The 18,402-nt window shown below is 41.5% G+C and overlaps 1 protein-coding gene across 1 annotated transcript; it reads left to right on the forward strand.

Annotated features, from left to right (window-relative positions):
• Nucleotides 1-2,013: 2,013 nt before the first annotated feature.
• Nucleotides 2,014-3,000, forward strand: LOC124847712 (uncharacterized). Its single transcript, XM_047325261.2, has one exon. The coding sequence runs from the start codon at nucleotides 2,014-2,016 to the stop codon at nucleotides 2,998-3,000; it is 987 nt and encodes a 328-aa protein (XP_047181217.2).
• The last annotated feature ends 15,402 nt before the right edge of the window (nucleotides 3,001-18,402 follow it).

The following is an 18,402-nucleotide window of genomic DNA, read 5'->3' on the forward strand; positions in this document are numbered from 1 at the left end:
CGTTCGCCCAGAATAGCGTTCGGTCTTACACCGGACGATCGTACTGGAAGGCGTCCGGTCTTCACTGAACGTACGCTCAAAGTGTCGTTCGGTTTCATACCGAGCGTTCGTTATAAATGAGGCTCGGCCTTATAATGGGCGTCCGCCCGAAATAGTGCTCGGTCTCCAACTGAGCGTTCGTCCTAATAGTGCTCAGTTTTGAGCTGAGCGTTCGTCCTAATAGTGCTCGGTTTTGAGCTGAGTGTTCGTCCTAATAGTGCTCGGTAATGAGCGTTCGTCCTAATAGTGCTCGGTTTTGAAATGAGCGTTCGTCCTAATAGTGCTCGGTTTTGAATTGAGCGTTCGTCCTAATAGTGCTCGGTTTTGAAATGAGCGTTCGTCCTAATAGTGCTCGGTTTTGAAATGAGCGTGCGTCCTAATAGTGCTCGGTTTTGAAATGAGCGTTCGTCCTAATAGTGCTCGGTTTTGAAATGAGCGTTCGTCCTAATAGTGCTCGATTTTGAATTGAGCGTTCGTCCTAATAGTGCTCGGTTTTGAATTGAGCGTTCGTCCTAATAGTGCTCGGTTTTGAATTGAGCGTTCGTCCTAATAGTGCTCGCTTTTGAAATGAGCGTTCGTCCTAAATGACGCTCGGTATTATTTTGAGCGCTCGTTCTCTTTTCCCACTAAATAGCGTTCGTCCAATGAACAGGATTAGACTTTGACATTTCTGAACTTAAACCGTTCGTTCTTTGATTCGAACGAGCGTCCTTTTGGTCTCACTTACAGCGTTCGTCCTCGGTCTTTGGGGACAGAACGTTCGGCTTTTGGTGATTTTCTTATGAATGATGAAAATGATTATGGAATGATGAATAGTGATTGATGAACAGTAAATAAGAGGAAATGAAAGTATGAATGTATGATGAATAGTGAATGATGAACAGTATATGAGATGAAATGAAAGTATGAATGTTGAATTAGAGTTCCGGGGATGATCATGAGAATTTGTAAAGTGTGACCGTGGCTAGACTTAGCAGGCGATTCGATCCTGATATTCCGTGACTACTCGTCTTCACATAGAGGGGGTATGTCATGCGTGGGAATGGCAGGAGGTCCCCGTCACATAACTGTAATTTGGACGGAACCGTCACATAACTGTGATTTGGACGGAATGGACTAACCTCGGGTGGCAGCTGATGAGAATGCCAGTTACCACACCACCCGGGTGCGCGATCGTCATAGCTACACGGGGAAATCTTACAGTCCGGACAGTTGTGTTGAGTTTTATTTCGGACGTGCGTTAAAATATATTGATATGTGATGAATGCGTACGTTGATATGTATGTGTGAAAAGACTGTTTGCTGGAATTTATATGTTGATGCATGAGTTAAATTATGTAAGCTTACCCTTTCGTTTTCCTTGTGTTGTCCATTGTTCTTGTACGTCCGTCTTGTCATTGCGATGATCATCCGTGTGGATGTGAGCAGAGGGAGACGAGCGTTTGGATGAGGCGCTGAATGAAGAGAACCTGGTTGATGTTGAAGTGAAGACCGAGCAGTTGACGCTCGGCTATTAGTTGTTGGCGTGAGTGGTCGTTCGACCACCTCTGGTTTTCGTTTAAGTTGAATTCGGTCGTTCGGTATTTGTCCTGTGTAAACCGTTCGGTCAGATTTTCTTGTACGTTCGGTTTTAAATTGTAAACTCTTGTATGGACGTGCAGTTGTGCACACTCGTCCCTAAATGTTGTAACTGTACTCAAGGACGTTCGTCCTTGAGCGTTCGTTCGTTTTTTTTTATTTTAGTGGAAAACTGTTTGAGATTATTATTAAATGTGATTTTTCTGAATTTATAGTGATGACTGTATTTTTGGGATGTCACATTAGTGGTATCAGAGCAGTTTTGTCCTCTTAAGGACACTGTAGGTTATGAGTACACTGGGTTTTTGCTGTGTGCTTAAATTGCGTTTAATGAGTTATTTCAACTCTTTGAACAGGATTAACGTTCGTTTCTTTTCTCTGTTTCTCAGAGAACCAATGGCACCTAGACTTCCTCCTCCTCCACCTCAGACCAATGAACATTATGTGCCCAACAACACGAGGCTGTTGGAATCAGTGATCGAAAAGCTACAAGAGCATAATGCTGTTCTGATGCAGCAGAACGCGACTAATTCACAAAATCTCGAAGCTGCTCGTGCCAATTCTGAGATGACTCAGAGGCAGCTGATGGAGATTCTTGCAGCTACTAGGGGTACGCCGGGAGCATCTGCTTCAAATGCTACTCATCAGGCTGAGTGGACTTTGGAGGGCTTTTTGCAGCATCGCCCTGCAAAGTTTGATGGGAAGTGCCTTCCTGACGGAGCTGATCAGTGGATAAGGGACATGGAACAGATCTACGATGCCAAGGAATGTCCGAACGATCGAAGACTAGCATTCACTGAGTATCTGTTGACTGGAGAGGCCAGTCATTGGTGGTCGACTGCGAAGATGTTACTAACGGAATCTCACAGCCCTATTTCCTGGAAAGTCTTCAAGGAAAAGTTTTATGAGGAATATTTCCCGGATAGTGTTCGTTTCGGCAAAGAAGTGGAATTTCTCCAGTTGGTGCTAGGTAATATGTCTGTTTCTGAGTACACCAACAGGTTCAAATATCTGGTTCGTTTTAATACCCTGGCAACCAGTGAAGTGTGGCAGTGTAGGAAGTTTGAGAATGGGCTGAGAAGTGATCTGAAGGTACTGATATCCAGCCTTTGCATTAAGTCTTTTCCTGCCATGGTTGAGAGAGCAAAAGTGTTAGAGAAGAATGTAGTCGAAGCAAAGCAACAAAAGAAACAGCAGCATGCAGCTAAGGGGTCGATCATGTCCAAATCAAATTTGGACCGAAATAGAGTACCTTACGCTCGTCCAGTACAACCACTGAATTCAAGTGGGTCTCAAGCTTTGGTTGTTGCCGGACAGTCTGGGCAACAAGGGATGGTCAGATGTTTTCAATGTGGAGGACCCCATTTCAAGTCATGTCCTTAGTTAACTGGAAGGAAGTATTGCAACCGTTGTAGAAGAAGTGGTCACTGGGAAAGTGAGTGTTATATGGGCGAACGAGCGACAATGACACCACCAAATGCTGGAAGAATGCAACAAGGAAGGGGTGGACAAACGCAGGCTGTTGGTAGAGTGTATTGATAACAGTTGAAAAACTGTTATTTTCATGCTTAAAATTGATACTAAAAGCAATCTTTAGACTTAGAAACTAGCTTGAAATCATGCCTTTTATCTATATTTTCAGAAATAAGAGAGCTGGACAGGTTTATGCTTGATTTCAATGTTTTTGTGCAGGTTTTAAAGTGAATTTAGTGAAAGAAGTGAAGAAGGAGAGAGATAGAATCAGAAAAGGAATCAAAGAGTGCGAAAAGAAGAAGTCGAAGTCACCGCTCAGCGGCATTTTACCGCTGAGCGGCACTCAAGAGGTTGCGGGAGGTCCGCTGAGGGGCAAAATGGTCGCTGAGGGGAGAAAACGAGACGCGCAATCACCGCTGAGCGGTATTTTACCGCTGAGCGGCACTTTAATGGGCTTGGGCTTGACTTTTTGTAATTTACGAATGATATATAAGCTTGAGGGGTTCCTAGGATTAGGTATCTTTGGCAGAAACGAAGCAAACACTCTCTCTTCCACCCCTTTGAAGGAGGATCTTGAATGCTCAGGCTACCTCTTCACCTTTATTGGGTTTATTCTTTCATACTTTCATTGTAATTCATCTAGGTTCACCATGAATATGGTGAACTAAGCTTTGTATATTTGTTGGGGAATCAATGTAATCTCTTGAAGCTCTCATATATGGAATTTATGCTTGCATCTTAATCTAAGATTTATGCTTTCTTTCATCATTAGTTAGGGTTTTTCCTCTTTGCTTAATGCTTGCATAGTTTAACTCATTCAATGCATGATTATTGGTTTTGTCGATACGGGCACGTACGGGGAAGTCTAGATCCGGGGAATTTCTCCCAATATTATATTGGTTGTCGTTAAGCTCCTGCACTTATGAACTAATCATTAGGAATGCTAGGAATTGTATGAACTCGTGATTAGGGAGAAGCCATCTAGAATGGTACTTTAGAGAGTGGCATTAACAATGATGATTTGAATGTTGAATTCCTAAAATGTATGAGAGTGGATGAGATGAAATTGACCCCCAACAACATATTCATTCATATATTCCATTGAAAGTGTTTATCTTTTGTCTTTGCCATTGATCAAATTTCATGCATACATATTTAAATTTCGTCTTTTGCATATAAAATCCAAATATCTCGTCTTTAAGTCTTAGTTAATCAAGAAACCACACAACTAAACTAGGCCGTGAGTCCTTTGGGAAGAACGATACTTGGTCTTACCAAGTTTATTACTTGAACGATTCGGTCATACTTGCCGATTGAAAAACAAGTGTGTGACATCATATTTTGGTGCTTACAAATTTGTCCATCATGTATGCGATCACAGGCGCCGAAGCTGCCAGTTCAGGTACGTTCGTCACCAGTATCTGTTTATTATTTGGAAAGCCATGTTGTGTGTTGTATGATTCGGGGGCGACACACTCCTTCATTTCGAAGGTGTGCGTTGGGGAATTGGGTATAGTCGAACGCGAGATGCAGTTCGACTTGGTAGTGTCAACCACAGTGGCTGGTGAGGTTAGGGTGTCTGCAGTATGCTTCAAATGTCGTATAGAGAGTGAAGGGCGTAGTTATAAGGTAAATCTAATCTGTCTACCGTTAAAGGAATTAGAAGTGATTTTAGGAATAGATTTGCTGACCGCCAACCGCATTCTTATTGACTATGGTGCAAAGGAATTGGTATTTCCGGACGAGTATGAAGTGGATCTATCTGTGACGCTCGGTCAACTAAAGGAAGACATCATGGATGACGCCAGTTGGTTTCTGATCATGACTCATCGGACGAACGATTTGAAGGTTTGAGTCATGAACGATCGTCCAGTAAATTGAATAGAGGACGATCGATCGCGGATGAATTCTTTGACGTATTTCCTGATGAAGTACCAAACGCCTTGGTGTTAGTTTCAGGAATGGGAAAAGGTGTTAACAGGACCAGAACTCATTCAGCGAACGATTGAGAGGGTGAAGTTGATTCAGGAAAGGTTGAAGACGTCCAAGAGTCGATAGAAATCCTACGCTGACAAGAGGAGAAGACCCTTGGAGTTCGATGCCGGAAATCATGTTTTCCTTAGACTACATCCGACCACTGGTGTAGGGAGAGCTATTGACCCAAGAAGTTGTCTCCTAAGTTTATCAGACCTTATCAGATCTTGAGGAAGATCAGATCAGTTGCGTACGAGTTATCTTTATCGCCTCAACTATCCAATTTTCATTCGGTCTTTCATATTTCTCAACTCCGGAGGTACGTAACCGACCCTTCTCACGTATTGAAGTTAGAAGATATTCGTCTTCGTCAAGACCGTACGCTGGAGATGCAGCCGGTACGCATTGAAGATAGTAACACCAGGTACTACAAGAAGAAAGCCGTCAGATTGGTGAAAGTCGTCTGGGACGAGAAGACGGGTGACTCTACGTGGGAAGTGGAAGATGCCATGAAGGATTTGTATCCCCATCTGTTCGAGACTCAGTCATAATTTTCGAGGACGAAAATTTTTGTAGTTGGGGGGAATGTCAAGACTCAGAAAATAGCATGTACAGTGGAGTCCACGTGGCAACCAGAGAGCGAGCCACCTCAGCGATGCACATGGGCGACAGTAGCGCCTGACAGCCACTAATAGACGCCAGGTGCCGCACGTGGAGGTGAGTCAGGAATGTTGGTGGAAAGCTGACTGGCATGGTGCGAACGTGCGCTGCAGAAGGGGCGTCCGGCATGGGCAGTCAGGAAGAACGTGCGTCGATGGTAGTGGAAGACGTGTGGCAACTGTAGATTGGTCGACCGTCCGGTATGGGCTGGCAGAGGCGTGGTGGAGTGCGCTGGCGAGTGCGGACATGCGCTGGCGAGTGCGGTCGTGCGCTGGCGTGCGGACGTGTGCTGGCGGAGAAGAAAGCAAATCTGAGATTTTTGAACTTATTCTCCACTCCTCCCTTCACGCATCTCTTTGCTTCATTTCTGAGAGTTCCTTCTCTTCCCTTGCTCTCTGCATTCTCTCCTCCTTCTCTCTTCATTCTCTGCACTCTCTCTAGAAACCACTGTTTCATCTCCTCCAATTCTGGGTTCCGGCAGCGTGGAAGGACGCACGACATCCAGGGCTTCCAGAGAGGACGTTCGGTTGGCGAAGTTGGACTGTTGGAGTGACGAGCGTTGACAGTAGGAGAACTAGTGTTTGAGAGGTCGTGTCTCTGTGGTAGTGGACGTTCGGTCATTTCCGGGTAAGGGAAGCTTACTTAATTTAACTGTTTGGATGTATGTATGTATGTGAACGTTCGTTATTTCACTGTATGATGTTACTGTAGTTGATTGTATGAACGTTCGTTATTTCACTGTATGATATTACTGTAGTTGATTGCATGAACATTCGTTATTTCACTGTATGATGTTACTGTAGTTGATTGCATGAACGTTCGTTATTTCACTGTATGATGTTACTGTAGTTGATTGTATGAACGTTCGTTATTTCACTGTATGATGTTACTGTAGTTGATTGCATGAACATTCGTTATTTCACTGTATGATGTTACTGTAATTGATTGCATGAACGTTCGTTATTTCACTGTATGATGTTACTGTAGTTGATTGCATGAACGTTCGTTATTTCACTGTGTGATGTTACTATAGTTAATTTCATGAACGTTCGTTCTGGACGGTCACTGATCGTTCGGTTTTTCCTTAGAAATATGGTTGGAATGTTGATTCTGTCATTTGACTAAATCTGTGGTTGAGGACGAACGTCCTCACTGTTTGAGCGTTCGGTTTGGCACTGTAGAATCTTGTACGTTTGATAAACTTCTTTCTTTTTGTACTTGTATATATATATATATCAATCTGAGTTACTGGACGTTCGGTTTTACACCTGACGTTCGCCCAGAATAGCGTTCGGTCTTACACCGGACGATCGTACTGGAAGGCGTCCGGTCTTCACTGAACGTACGCTCAAAGTGTCGTTCGGTTTCATACCGAGCGTTCGTTATAAATGAGGCTCGGCCTTATAATGGGTGTCCGCCCGAAATAGTGCTCGGTCTCCAACTGAGCGTTCGTCCTAATAGTGCTCGGTTTTGAGCTGAGCGTTCGTCTTAATAGTGCTCGGTTTTGAGCTGAGTGTTCGTCCTAATAGTGCTCGGTTTTGAAATGAGCGTTCGTCCTAATAGTGCTCGGTTTTGAATTGAGCGTTCGTCCTAATAGTGCTCGGTTTTGAATTGAGCGTTCGTCCTAAATAACGTTCGGTATTATTTTGAGCGCTCGTTCTCTTTTCCCACTAAATAGCGTTCGTCCAATGAACAGTATTAGACTTTGACATTTCTGAACTTAAACCGTTCGTTCTTTGATTCGAACGAGCGTCCTTTTGGTCTCACTTACAACGTTCGTCCTCGGTCTTTGGGGACAGAACGTTCGGCTTGTGGTGATTTTCTTATGAATGATGAAAATGATTATGGAATGATGAATAGTGATTGATGAACAGTAAATGAGAGGAAATGAAAGTATGAATGTATGATGAATAGTGAATGATGAACAGTATATGAGATGAAATGAAAGTATGAATGTTGAATGAGAGTTCCGGGGATGATCATGAGAATTTGTAAAGTGTGACCGTGGCTAGACTTAGCAGGCGATTCGATCCTGATATTCCGTGACTAGTCGTCTTCACATAGAGGGGGTATGTCATGTGTGGGAATGGCAGGAGGTCCCCGTCACATAACTGTAATTTGGACGGAACCGTCACATAACTGTAATTTGGACGGAATGGACTAACCTCGAGTGGCAGCTGATGAGAATGCCAGTTACCACACCACCCGGGTGCGCGATCGTCGTAGCTACACGGGGAAATCTTACAGTCCGGACAGTTGTGTTGAGTTTTATTTCGGACGTGCGTTAAAATATATTGATATGTGATGAATGCGTACGTTGATATGTATGTGTGAAAAGACTATTTGCTGGAATATATATGTTGATGCATGAGTTAAATTATGTAAGCTTACCCTTTCGTTTTCCTTGTGTTGTCCATTGTTCTTGTACGTCCGTCTTGTCATTGCGATGATCATCCGTGTGGATGTGAGTAGAGGGAGACGAGCGTTTGGATGAGGCGCTGAATGAAGAGAAACTGGTTGATGTTGAAGTGAAGACCGAGCAGTGAGACGCTCGGCTATTAGTTGTTGGCGTGAGTGGTCGTTCGACCACCTCTGGTTTTCGTTTAAGTTGAATTCGGTCGTTCGGTATTTGTCCTGTGTAAACCGTTCGGTCAGATTTTCTTGTACGTTCGGTTTTAAATTGTAAACTCTTGTATGGACGTGCAGTTGTGCACGCTCGTCCCTAAATGTTGTAACTGTACTCAAGGACGTTCGTCCTTGAGCGTTCGTCCGTTTTTTTTTATTTTAGTGGAAAACTGTTTGAGATTATTATTAAATGTGATTTTGCTGAATTTATAGTGATGACTGTATTTTTGGGATGTCACACCTCCCAAAGTATAAATGACAAGGAGAGACCGCTTGTCTTAAGACTAATCTCATAACACATGGGAAGAAAATGTTTGTTCATGCGTGTGATGGAAAGTTGCTAATTCATTTGTTTCGAGAATTTGGTTGGCATGGCACCAAACTGGGGCACTTATCTTGAATCTTCGTGCATCCGGTCTTGGGGAGGATTTGGTGGATGCTTTCTTGAGGTAGTACAAGTACCACCTGGATGTAGCACCTGATAGATTGCAATTGCAGAGCGTGGTGAGAGAGCTCAAGTCATTTAAAGAGTATGCCTAAAGGTGGAAATAGATTGTTGCTCAAGTAGGGTATCTTATGAGTGACAAGGAGATGGTTGTCATGTTCTTTCTATGAGCATATGGTGAGTAGTGTTTCCTCAAACTTTGCAGACTTGAGGATGCTTGGAGAAAGAACTGAAATTAATGTGAGGAAAAATCCCGCACGATCCTACAATGACGGTAAATATTAACGAGTTCGGGTCTAAGCCTAAGAAGGGAATACAAGGAAGAGTTTAACTATGTCCCACCACTCAAATACCATTTGCCTACCCTCCATCAAAAATGTTTCCAAGACATAATTGGAAACCAGATCCAAACTCAACTTCTCTCCAAATCGCTGGGCAGAAAGATGCTTGTGAGTTTCACTGCTATCCTTATGACTTACGCGCGTTGCTACCAAGCATCCTACAAAAAGACCTTGTCTCTACTTGTCACGTGAAGCCTGTAAAACCTCCATGCTTCAAGACTTATGATGCAAATACAAAATTTGATTACCATGGAGAGGCTATCGGTCATTCCACCAAAAGTGTGGGACGTTCAAGCGCAAAGACAAACTTTAATTGATGCAAGATAGTTAAAGTTTGAAGAAATTCAACCCAACAGTAAGGTAGGGCTTGAGAATGCCACTACAATTGCCATGAAGAGATGAAGTGGGCTTTAGGACCACATAAGAAAACATAAGTCATTATACAAGTGGATTTGATGTTGTGAAGTGTCTTGCTACCGGGGAGGTATGTGCATTGATATCGCACTTTCCTCCATGACTTTCAATGTGAACATTCACTACATGGTTTCTCCAAGTAGTGCTGGAAATCGAGTCCTGAAAGGGTATTGCGGAAAAAAAGGAAAGCGAAATTGAAAAAAAAATGAAGGAAATCTTGAGTCACTTTTCTTTCTTGTGAATCGTCAAACTCTTGTTTTTCGAAAATAGAAAAAAGGAAAAAAGTATGAATAATCAAAAAGAAAATTGGGATGTCAAGTTTTTCTGAGGTCAAATGTTTAAAAATAACAATTTGATGTTTCCTTTCGAGATGTTTGTGCACGTGTTGCTTGAAAGCCTTCACCCTTCACTTTCTCTAAAATAAAGGATTTTCCCCAACAAACACTGTCACTGCCCTCAGTAACAAAAACCTTTACACTGGGGCAGATTGGTCTGGCCAAAAGTTTTCTCGCTTGCGCTAGTAGGGTGATCCCTGAATCCATTGAGACAAACAGAAGAATTTTCAAAAAGAGAATAAGCCCATTAGATTGAAAACCCGAAATGGCAGTCTAGAAAGAAAAAAAGAACTCATGTTGAGGTCATCTAGTCGTAGAATTAATCTTTTGAAAATAAAGCAATCAGAATTTGAAATGATGTGTGGCCATCTTTTCTTTATCTAAAAAGCAAAAAATATATATCCATTGCCACCCTGTTTGAGCCAAAAATAAACTCTTTTTCAAAATTATCCCCAAGCAAGGGTTGTCATCAGGTAGGAGTCAACTCATGATGCAAATGAAGAGCACTCAATGATCAAACGAAGAAATTTCATCAAGAAGAGTGAACAAAGAAAAAACAAAAAATCACAAAGTGATGATGAAAAAAATGAAAAAAATGGAGTTCAAGAAAAACAAAGTGCTCAAAAGGTCAAATAGTTGACACAGTGATAGATGTCAACCCTTGTTTCAAAAAATGTATCTGACAAGCATTCATTTGGGCCTTTATATCTTTTCTTTCAATACCTTTTAGCCCCTAGCCACGTTACAAGCCTAATAAAGTCCACACAGATTGAATAATATTTGCTCAAATTTTCATAAAGCTTAATTTTGCGATAAGACGAAATGACTTGCAATGTGTTAAAAAAAAATAATAATAAAATAAAACAAAAAGAACAAAAAAAAAAATTTGAAAATGAAAAAAAAGAGAGAAAGAAAAAGTAATGTCTCAGGAAGAGGGGATCTCCCTGCCAACTAGCCAGAAGCATGCGAAAAAAATCAAACCAATTGGGGGCAATCCTTTTAGCTTATCCTTTTCATGCCCACTACTTCTTCTAGACAAGAACCCATACTCGAAAAAAAAAACTGGGGCAGATTTGTGAATCTCACACGAATTCTTCGCCTCGCAACTCATTGACCTATAATCCCAAGACTGGAACAGCTTTGCGGGTCTTACATGAATTTTTCACCTAAACTATCATGGATCCATACCCTATGCTCATTTTCCCAAGCACCAAACTGGGGCAACTTTCGGGATATCCCGTTTCACTTTGACATTCACATATCACATCTTCGGCAAGGAGTGTATGAGGAATGATGTGCCCACGTGGTTGTCCTTGTCTTCTCCAAACCATCCTAAACATCTATCATTTTTCTCACTTGCTAGTGAATTCAAGCATGCGTGCATTGATGTCACGAAAGAAAAAGTCAAAATGTAATCATATCAAACATTAGACCTCGAATGTATGACATTTCTCACTTTCACAAAACATTGAAAATAAAGATCAGTTTGATGATGATTGCAAGTAAGATGAATGACTCAAAAAAAAAAAAGAGCGAAACACAAAACAAAGCAAATGTTTTCCACATGTGTGCATTCATCCATCAAAAGAAAATCTTTCAGATCGAAACCCTCTTCATTGATATGAATGGTTGTCGAATCCTTCTTCAAAAATACAAAAAGAATAACATTATGGTTTTCTCTTTCAAGTCATGTTGTTTCATGTTGATCATGTTTTTTCTCTCATTTTGGGGTTTTGACACTCACAACTTTTGTTCATCGCTTTTAAGTTAGTGTTTCAACATTCTACCATGGTCTTTACACTTTGTTTCTCCTATCCTCATATTAGGACCTTCTCTTTGGAAATGGTCACTGATGTCTTTTCAAAAATCAAATTTTTGTCAAAAATTACAAAAAAAAATTAAAACAAAAAACTATTTCACAAAACTACAAGTTTCAAGAATTTCAAAATTTGAAAGCCAAGTTTCCATACTGGCCCCAAAGCCCAGTTTCCATACCGGCCCATAAGCCCAGTTTCGCCTGACACCCTAAACTCAAGTTTTTTTCTTTTTGTAACGGCCCTCTGCTTGGCAATCGTCGGATTTAAATTTCTGTTCTGTGAGTTTGGCCCTCTGCGAGGCAATGGTCAAATCCAGGTTTTAGTTTTCTGTTATCGACCCTCTGCATGGCAATGGTCGAATTTAAATTTCCGTTCTGTGAGTTTGGCCCTCTGCGAGGCAATGGTCAAATCTAGGTTTTAGCTTTCTGTTATCGACCCTCTGCATGGCAATGGTCGGATTTAAATTTCTGTTCTGTGAGTTTGGCCCTCTGCGAGGCAATGGTCAAATCCAGGATTATGTTTTCTGTTATCGACCCTCTGCATGGCAATGGTCGGATTTAAATTTTCGTTCTGTGAGTTTGGCCCTCTGCGAGGCAATGGTCAAATCCAGGTTTTAGTTTTCTGTTATCGACCCTCTGCATGGCAATGGTCGGATTTAAATTTCTGTTCTGTGAGTTTGGCCCTCTGCGAGGCAATGGTCAAATCCAGGTTTTAGTTTTCTGTTATCGGCCCTCTGCATGGCAATGGTCGGATTTAAATTTCTGTTCTGTGAGTTTGGCCCTCTGCGAGGCAATGGTCAAATCCAGGTTTTAGTTCTCTGTTATCGGCCCTCTGCATGGCAATGGTCGGATTTAAATTTCTGTTCTGTGAGTTTGGCCCTCTGCGAGGCAATGGTCAAATCCAGGTTTTAGTTTTCTGTTATCGGCCCTCTGCATGGCAATGGTCGGATTTAAATTTTTGTTCTGTGAGTTTGGCCCTCTGCGAGGCAATGGTCAAATCCAGGTTTTAGTTTTCGGTTATCGACCCTCTGCATGGCAATGGTCGGATTTAAATTTCCGTTCTGTGAGTTTGACCCTCTGCGAGGCAATGGTCAAATCCAGGTTTTAATTTTCTGTTATCGACCCTCTGCATGGCAATGGTCGGATTTAAATTTATGTTCTGTGAGTTTGGCCATCTGCGAGGCAATGGTCAAATCCAGGTTTTAGTTTTTTGTTACTGATACTTTACTTGACATTGGTCATTTGGCATCGTGACTTGAATTATTTTGTTCGTTTTCTTTCATGATTGAAACCCGGACAAAATTAGTGTCTTTATCTTTACTTAGTTTTACTTAAATAATACGAAAAGATTAAATTTTCATATTATTTAGTAATATCTAAGTAAAGAGGGGCAGCTGTCAACACTCAATTTTGTCCAGGTTTGTAAAAAATGTGATTTTATTGTTTCTTTTATTATTTTTCTTTTATTTTACCTTTTTGTTTTATTCTATTTTGTTATATATTTAGATCTTTGCTTTTAATTCAATTTCTATTTTATTTCTTATTTTCAATTTGTTTTAACAGAGTTAATTAATCAAAATAATTAAAAAAATTGAAAAATAAAATTAAAAATAATTTAAAAAAAATAAAATAAAAAATAATAATAATAAAATAAAATTGAAATAAAAAATAAAAAAATAGAAAAACGTGGGAAATGGCGCATGGGAAGCATGTCTGAGGAGGGGGACCAGGTTGTTAGAATGGAATATTTTCCAAGATTTTGAGAGGGGGAATTGGGTGGGATCAGATAGAAAAAAAAGAGGAGGCACACGGGGACCTTCATCTGGGATCATCATCATCCGGATTGACCATTTTTTTTCACCTGGAGAAAAAGACAGAGGCCAGCAAAAGGAGAAGAAAAAAAACCCATTGGAGACGCAAGGTTGGCAATAGCAATCAAGAGGTAAGTAATATCTAACACTCCTTATTCTACTGAGTTACTTACTTGCTCATGAACATATCTCCGATTGTTGTTAAATTTGTATGTGAATATTGTTGAATGCACTGGATATTTGTATATGTTCGTTATTACCAAACATCATCAATCTTGTGAGACCCCTAATAATTAGTAGCAATAAATCTCTGTCACATCAAATTAATGCACACCACATCAACGCTTATCTCATTACAAACCCACCACCCTAATCTGAAAACCAGCCCTCTGACGTGCACAGAAAACCCCGCCCCATCATTTCCCCTGAAGCATTAAAAGCGCACTTTGCACTGCATGCACGCACGCCACGTGTCACGTGAGAAGCTTCTGAAATCAGAAGTGGTGTGCAGGTGTCGGGCTGGGAGACGCTCGTCCGTCGTGACGAGGAAAGCAACAAAACTGAGATTTGAAAAACTCTCCCTCTTTCACCCGCACGCACACTTCATCTTCCTCAGAACCTAAACCTCCATTTTTCTCCACCTTCTCTCTAGAACTTTCCAAACTTCTCTCTACTATTACTCATTCCTTGCTACTCCGATCACGTTTCAGCACCGTAGGAACGTCCGCTGAACCGAGAGCTACACATTGGACCGAACAGTTTCAAGAACGGAAATTGGTAAGTCCTCCTTCAGTAGCTCGTCCTTAGGTTTTCTGGAAACCAAGTTGTTGGCTGCATGCGTATGTGTAGTCTAAAGGATTCATTTTCTGTGGTTAGATTTGTTGTGACAAGAGTCAAGAGACGTTGAGGGTAGGATACCGTTAGCTGGACGAACCAAAAGTCTCGTATTAGGACGTTTCCTTCATTGATGCGGGTAAGGGAAGCTTATATGTTTAATTTTATACTTGCATGTGTGTGATCTGATTTTCATGTATGATCAGTATGCTGTTTGAGCTGTTATGAATGATTTCTGATATAGGATATGATTACTGATTTGGTTGAACTGCATGCTGGTTTGATACGTATGAAAAATGGGTGATTTCTTGTACTGTATGAGTTGTTAATGTGATGAATTTTATAAAGTCTGTAAATGTATATTGGTTGTGAAGTTATGAAGTTTATAAATTTAAAATCATATGAATCATAAAGTATAAATTGAGATGTTGAAATCTGGAAATCTGTATGGTTGAAAAATCTGAAACGTAAATCATCCCCTATGATAAATTACGCTATTCACCGTACGGTCTTATACCGTTCGTGTTCCCTAGAAATAACTTAGAGTAAAATTCTTTCGTTTGGGAAGAATTCGATTTGAGAACGAGCGTCCTTATTTCGAATTACTATGTTTGAGCGTTCGGCTCAGCATAGAGTTTTCGTGCGCTTTAAATGGTACGGAATTAAGTAACGATCGGTCTTACACTGAGCGTTCGTCCTAAATAGCGCTCAGTCTTATACCGAACGTTCGCCCTAAGTAGCGCTCAGTCTCGTACCGAACGTTCGTCCTAAAGAGCGCTCGGTCTTGAACCAAGCGTTCGTCCTAAAGAGCGCTCGGTCTTGAACCAAGCGTTCGCCCTAAAGAGCGCTCGGTCTTGAACTAAGCGTTCGTCATGATTGGTTTTCGGTCATCTACCTAGCGTGCGTCTTAACGTAGTGTTCGGTCTTAAATCGAACGCTCGTCCTTATCCTTGATTCCTTAACGAACGTAAATAACGTTCGTCCAAAATAATTTGTAAAGGTATATCTGCGCGTTCGGTCATTGACTGGCAGTCGCCCCTTTTAAACAAAAGATTCCCAATGTAGCTCAGTATTCTTCTTAACGTATATTCATCCAAGTTGAGTCAACCTGACCTCTTGGTATCTAAATTATTATGAAAATGGTCTTATCACTCTGGAGTCTTCCTGATTGATTTTTTGAGTTCTTATAAATCTGACTTTTTGACGTTCGTCCTCTTCCTTCATAAAGTTGAACGTTCGTCTTTTTAAGAAAGTGGAATATAGAATGAAAATGTTATGATTAGGAAACATTAAGACGTGTGAACACTGTATTACGTAATTATGTGATTATGGAATTTGAACGAGCGTTCCAGGGAGGAACGTCTCATATATGTTGAATATTGGATTTGTAAAGTATGACTGTGGCTATTGCTAATGCTGGCTTGGTCCATCCTGATATTCCGTGATACTCATCTTCATGTAGAGGAGAGTAATTCATGTGTGGGAATGGCAGGAGGTCCTTAGTCCATAAGTTAACATGGGCGACGTAAGAACGGACTAACCTCGAGTGGCAGCTGATTAGGTATATCCCGGCTACTACACCACTCGGGTGCAAGGACGCCTGTAGCTACACGGTTCATACAGTCCGGACGGTCGGTCTTATATATATATATTTCTATGTTACATTGTGTTAAATTGTATGTTGTATGTGTGAGTTGGAATGTTGAACGTATATGTTGAATGTATGAATTAAATATTATAAGCTTACCCTTTCGTTTTCCTTGTGTTGTCCTGCTGTCTATGTACGTTCGTCCTGTATTGCAATGATCATCCGTGTGGATGTGAGCAGAAGGCGAGGCCACCTTAGAGGATGTGATCGAAGAAGAAAACTTGGTTGAAGTGGAAGTGAAAGCGGAGCAGTAGAACGTCCGTCTTTCGTTTTCATTAGAGCGCTCGTAGATGTTAGGCTGTAAATGTTAGTTTAATTGGACGTTCGGTTAATTCTTTTGTAAAGCCGTTCGTTCTAGTTTACTTTCCTGTTCGGTGTTGCGCTCGTTATTTTGTATCCAAGCCGTTTGGCTTTTGAACCTTGTTTTCTGTAATTTTGTAAAGACTGCATGTTTTACTATTAATTGTAGTTAATTCTAATATATGGAAATTACTATATTTTGGGATGTTACAAATCTTCACCTCCAACACTTGATTTCCAATACCCATGATCATCTTCATTCCCTGCTGCATCTCCCACCCATCATCACGGTCTCGCAAACTTTGCACTCCTCAATTTACTCAACCAAACCTCATTCCCTCATTCACTCATAAACCATCATCCTCAACCTGCATTATACAAAGCCACAGTCTAGAACAATGACCAATTTCCAGCATCCAAACACAAGCCCATACTTTACCTTCACTGAGCCAAAACAGGGATTGGCCACTGTGTCGTTCACTGTCTCCTTCAACCGCGCAAGACCTATCTCCCTTTCCATTCATTCTTGTTCAATCTAAGAAGAGGCACACGCCACCACCTTCAGGCTCACCATCCCGTTGTAGAACACTAGATTAGGATAGTGGTGCTGAGGGGAAGAGGAGAAGGTTCTCTGTGTTTTTTCTCGGTGAATCGGACGACGGCTTCGGCGGCAGGCGACGCTACTGGCGACGCCATAGACGACGTTTCGCGGCGATCGATTTGAAGAAATATTGGCACATGTGCGGTGGAGGAAGACCCTCCCTGGAGATCGCTGTTTTCGAAAAGAGAAAAGCAGAGAAGGTGGCGTCGTGGCTGGTGGTGGTTCTGGTGGCGTGAGTTGTCGCCGACGAGGTCAAGGCGTGTTCTGGTTGAGGTGACGGTGACCGGATATGGCAGAGGTGGCGGTGAGTTCGTGGTGCAGAGCAGGAGACCTTGGGTCTCTAGAGAAGACGTGAGCTGGGGAGTGGGAATGAGGATGAACCTCCTGAACCCCTAGAAAATTCTAGGTTAGAAATTGACCATGTGGGCCAGGCCCAGAAATGAGCGTACGTCCAGGAACCTTAGGCCTCTTTTGGAACGCTCGTTATTTAGCGTCCGCTAGCCATCTCCACACAACGAACGCTCGTTATCTAGCGTCCATTCGCCATTTTCCCAGCGAGCGCTCGTTATTAGGCTTTCATCCCCAATGTCCGTTTGCTATCTCCGCACAACGAACGCTCGTTATTTAGCGTCCGTTCGCCATTTCCCAGCGAGCGCTTGTTATTAGGCTTTCATTCCCAACGTCCGTTCGACATCTCCCCACAACGAACGCTCGTTATTTAGCGTTCGTTCGCCATCTTTACCCAACGAGCGCTCGTTATTCAGCGTTCGTTCCAGGCGTCCGTTCGCCATCTTTCCTCAATGAGCGCTCGTTATTCACCTTTCGTTATTTAGCGTCCGTTCGCCATATCCCCACAACGAACGCTCGTTATTTAGCGTCCGTTCGCCATCTTTCCCCCAACGAACGTTCGTTCTCTCCCCAACGAACGCTCGTCATTCAGTTTCCATTTCTAAACGTCCGTTATATTCCCAATGAACGTTCGTTCTCTCCCCAACGAACGCTCGTTATTCTGAATCTGTCCCCAACGTCCGTTCGGCCACTTCCATTTCTTTTGTTTATTTATTTTATTTTTATTTATTTTTTTCCTTATTTTTTTTTGTTCTATTTATTTATTTTAGACATCTACTTATCTTAAAATATATATTTATAGTTTAAATAAAAAGAATTTACAAAAAATATTTTGAAAAGGTTTAAGCACATGTGCAACCGCTCGCGTAGGCCTTGTGCTGAAAATCTTTTCCCTTTCTTTTACAAAAGTTAAAAATCAAACAAAAAATATTTTGAAAAGGTTTAAGCACACGTGCGACCGCTCGCGTAGGCCTTGTGCTAAAAAAACCTTTTTCTTTTCTTTTACAAAAGTTAAAAATCAAATAAAAATATTTTGAAAAGGTTTAAGCACACGTGCGACCGCTCGCGTAGGCCTTGTGCTAAAAAAACCTTTTCCTTTTCTTTTACAAAAGTTAAAAATCAAATAAAAATATTTTGAAAAGGTTTAAGCACACGTGCGA

This window comes from Vigna umbellata, chromosome 4, assembly GCF_029865625.1.
Source record: "Vigna umbellata cultivar VRB3 chromosome 4, Vumbellata_1.0, whole genome shotgun sequence".
Taxonomy (NCBI): domain Eukaryota; kingdom Viridiplantae; phylum Streptophyta; class Magnoliopsida; order Fabales; family Fabaceae; genus Vigna; species Vigna umbellata.